The 3770-nt window shown below is 39.4% G+C and overlaps 1 protein-coding gene across 2 annotated transcripts; it reads left to right on the top strand.

Moving 5' to 3' along the window:
- Positions 1–1017: 1017 nt before the first annotated feature.
- LOC135348446 (uncharacterized) lies at positions 1018–3770 on the top strand. Of its 2 annotated transcripts, none has more exons than XM_064546672.1 (8): positions 1018–1623; positions 1697–1748; positions 1844–2185; positions 2239–2511; positions 2562–2635; positions 2687–2882; positions 2931–3242; positions 3438–3770. In XM_064546672.1, the coding sequence occupies exons 1-8, from the start codon at positions 1603–1605 to the stop codon at positions 3704–3706; spliced, it is 1539 nt and encodes a 512-aa protein (XP_064402742.1). In that variant the 5' UTR covers positions 1018–1602; the 3' UTR covers positions 3707–3770. The 2 variants fall into 2 exon arrangements, with proteins under 2 accessions (XP_064402742.1, XP_064402735.1); XM_064546665.1 differs by having other exon boundaries at positions 1020–1623; positions 1823–2185.

Here is a 3770-nt window from a genome sequence, read left to right as displayed (position 1 = left end):
TTGCCAACTTGTGGAGACTATGTAAGACCACCAGAAAAGCATTCAATCAGAGTATTGTCCAGTGCCTCAGTGGCAAGTATGAGAAACTGTATTACCTATCCTCGTAATAGTGAACGAACCACACATGTTTTTTGGAGCCAAGACAGGTGTACAAATTCGATTGAAAGTGCATGCAGTCCATGCCCTCTACATACATTACTCATGCCACAGGCTCTAACTTGCTTCTATACAAGCAGCTGAATTGATTGGCCCTGTTAAAAGAATGTTCGGTGAAGTGACAAGCTTGTTTCACTATATTCTAGAACTCCTGAAACATGTTTAGTCTGTCATGCCCTTGCCTGAACTTAAAACGCTCATTCAGTCAATTGATTAAGACGAGATTAAGAGGAGCCGATTAAACGATGACAACTTAGCTAGGCTAATAACTATATATAAAAAATAATTGAAGGACCTGACTTAATTTTAATGAGATTGTAGACATAATTATTACCGCAGAATCAATTATAGCTATACATGTATAGCCTCGATCCCAGACCGAGTTTTCGTTTTTATAACTACATTTACCTAACCGTTATAAAAGCAAAAACTCGGCCTGGAATAGAGGCTATAATATATAATTATATACATGTAGATCTATAATTATTCTTTCACTGAAAAACACCACAATTTTGTGACAATGGGCCTTTCTCTATAATTTTTGATGTGTCTCGCTTCTGCGTTATAGTCATATGACTGATCAACCTATCATATGAGATAGCTAATCAAGACCCTCGATTCCAGGCCGCTTATAATTGTGAGGATGGCCTGTAATTGAGCTATTACATCAATCACATCAAAGCTGGTCCACAACAATTCATAAATCATAAAAAAATTTATTATCGATCAAATCAATTTCTGATAATAAATCAATTGATTATCAGATTGTTGAAGATTGTTCACGTGTAATCCATTCACATGCAATCGTCAAGAATTGATGGATGCACACGCCTTTTATTGCAAATGAGCGTTCTACAACTTGACAGACGTCCATTCAAATAATATTTTGCATGCATGTGTCTTCTGTGAAACCATGAAATGAGTGTGGCTCACTAAACGATTGTAAAATACACTTCCACTAATAATTATTGTCCATCAATGTTGTTCACTATCAATCTATTGTCATGGCTGCAGGTTGTATAGCGAAACCAACTCTCTAGGACACACTGTTAGCATAATTATAGCCTCTCCATCCATTCCATCAGGAGAGCATCTAGGGCATAGAGGCATGAATTCAAAATCATACTATTGTGCTCAGATTGCATCATTGTTACGTAGTTTCATGCAGATAATTAGCATGTAGTCTAGATGCACACTTATATACTCAGCTGTTTGCAGGAGTGAAATTAACATGGATTATAAGAGCAGTAACTGCAAGTTTACATGACATTCGTGATTGGTCTCAACCATAATTATAGATTCTCACTTTTATCTATGCTTTGATCAATGCTCTCAATGTGCTGAAGATGTTGAATGGGTATGGATTGTCAAAGATAGATCTAGTCCAATTAATGCAGGCAGTGTTTGAAGACAACAGAGATAATTGTAGTGAGATCTATATAGATCATGAGTGTGTCAAGTTGCAAGGTAAGATCCAAATCTATGAATACCTGTATGTTGTAACAAAAAAGAAATCAATGCTTCTCTTCTAATTCTGTAGATTATCCCGTTGGTCCTAGCTTCATGGATACTGCTAGCCACAAATCAACTGGGTAAGTTTATATAGACAAAGAGTAGGGTGCATAATTATACTGAACAATGAGTTGCTTAGTTTACTATTGTCTAGATACTGTGTATGGAAACTCAGCATTTCTGTCAAATATTACTGATGAAAGAGAAGTGCTAACAGTTTGTCCTGGAGAGTTGGTCTCTCTAACCTGTAGCCATGACAACGTTAATGGCGAACAAAGTCGATGGGAAATTAGTGGAGCCATGTCTTGCAATGGTTTAGTGAGCCACACTACTGGTTTTGCAGAATACACGTGTGGTCAATTCACCATCACCATGGTCAGCAACAACACTGGCCCTACAGTGAGCTCAACTATTCAAATACCTGTCACTGAGGTACTGAATGGTACTCTGATTGAATGTCTTGCTGGTGGTCTTTTTTCATCGCCACTAGTTGGCAACACCACACTGAATGTGATAGGTGAGTAACAATTTCTAGCTGCAGCCTACCTATTTGTGTGAACTGCTATACAGATATAAATGCACTGCCTGTAACTGCCTGGGTGGCAAATCTGAGAACTAATAGTTTATGTCCTGTTCTGGAGTGGGACCCACTGGACGCACCATACCAGAGATGTGTTACTGGATACACTATCAACCTAAATGGAACAGTGTACAATACCACCAACACATCTCTATCATTAGCTGGAGAGAGGCTCCCTTACTATGAGACAGTGACTGTGACACCACTCACAATCAATGGACTCTTATCATCTGACACCTCAAATATCACTGTGATCAATCCAGGTATGTGACTGCATACTTGAGCTCATTCATTAATGTGGTATCACATTTAGACTTGTGGACTCCAGCATTATCCGCCTCCTTCATAATCCAAAATGAAGCACTGAAGCTCCAAATAGTATTCCAGGTAGTGTTATTGCTTTCGTTGTTTTCGTAAATTAATAATTTTTGATTCCAGGAAATTTCAATTGTTATTGCACCCATTCGAATGTTTGGATACATAACGAGTGGAGAGGATTGTGTTCCTACCACATTATTTAATGGGAGTTCAGTTGTGATTGATTTCTCAGACCAATCTCCTGGAGATGCTTACACATTGTGTGTGATGTTCAGAAACAAGGAATGCTCTGCATTCAATTCCACTACTGTGACTGGTAAAATACATATGCTGGCATATCATCAAGTTCATTCGTATCTTTCAGTTCCAGCTACAATGATTACCGTACAAGAAATTACACCATCAGACACTAACTACACGGTTCGTTTGTCTCTCCCCTTCACTGGCTACCCTCCCAGTGACCTGCTCATTGTCTCCACCCTCTCCCCCCCTCACTCGGACCCAATCACCCTCCTCTTCCCGTACACAACCAACCAAATCACAGTAACCTTCACCGACATCACTGCTGGAGTCTTCTACACCTACACCATTAGAGTTGTTCTGGCCAGCAACCAATCAAATGATGTCGTTTTTCCAGTCACTGGAAATTTCATATTGGCTCTACATGTATTAGGAGGTATGCTACATGGAGGCGAATAACTGGTAGATAGTGAAACAATCGCAAATAGTATTGTTTACTTCAACATTAGTGAATAAGCTAGAGTCGTGAGGTGTTTACTAGTAGTTAGCCCGCTATGATATACTCATTACAGTAACTCATGCTCAAATGAAAAACATGTATAATACACTCATGCAGAATACACTCATGCAGAATCTGTGCGGTCCCTCTCTACTGGTGAAGCAGTGGCAGTCAGTGTGGCAGCTACATTCACTATCTCCATAGCGATTGGACTCCTGTTGGGGATGTCTGTAATGTACTGCATTATGTATTTCAGGAATAAGGGACGCTATACAGTAAGACAGCGACAGGAGGAAAGCATTCAACCCACTGTGCCAAGTGGTCCTGTTTATGAAGAGGTTACTCCTATCCAAGATGGAATTGAGCTGAAACTGAATGATGCATACGGACCGTTATCATAGCTTATTAAACTGAACTGTCTGAAGGCCTCAACTCTTTTATTGCAGTATGTTGTGGTGTGCAGTT

Source organism: Halichondria panicea, chromosome 1 (assembly GCF_963675165.1).
Source record: "Halichondria panicea chromosome 1, odHalPani1.1, whole genome shotgun sequence".
Taxonomy (NCBI): domain Eukaryota; kingdom Metazoa; phylum Porifera; class Demospongiae; order Suberitida; family Halichondriidae; genus Halichondria; species Halichondria panicea.
Note: the sequence above shows the minus strand (reverse complement) of the source record. Positions and strands in the feature narration are given on the sequence as shown.

Excerpts from the sequence above, each read along its gene's own strand:
- LOC135348446 (XM_064546665.1), top strand. The coding sequence starts at position 1,603 with ATGAGTGTGTCAAGTTGCAAG. Across the intron at positions 1,749-1,822 it reads GCTAGCCACAAATCAACTGG|ATACTGTGTATGGAAACTCA; the intron begins GTAAGTTTATAT and ends ACTATTGTCTAG. Across the intron at positions 2,512-2,561 it reads TATCACTGTGATCAATCCAG|ACTTGTGGACTCCAGCATTA; the intron begins GTATGTGACTGC and ends TATCACATTTAG.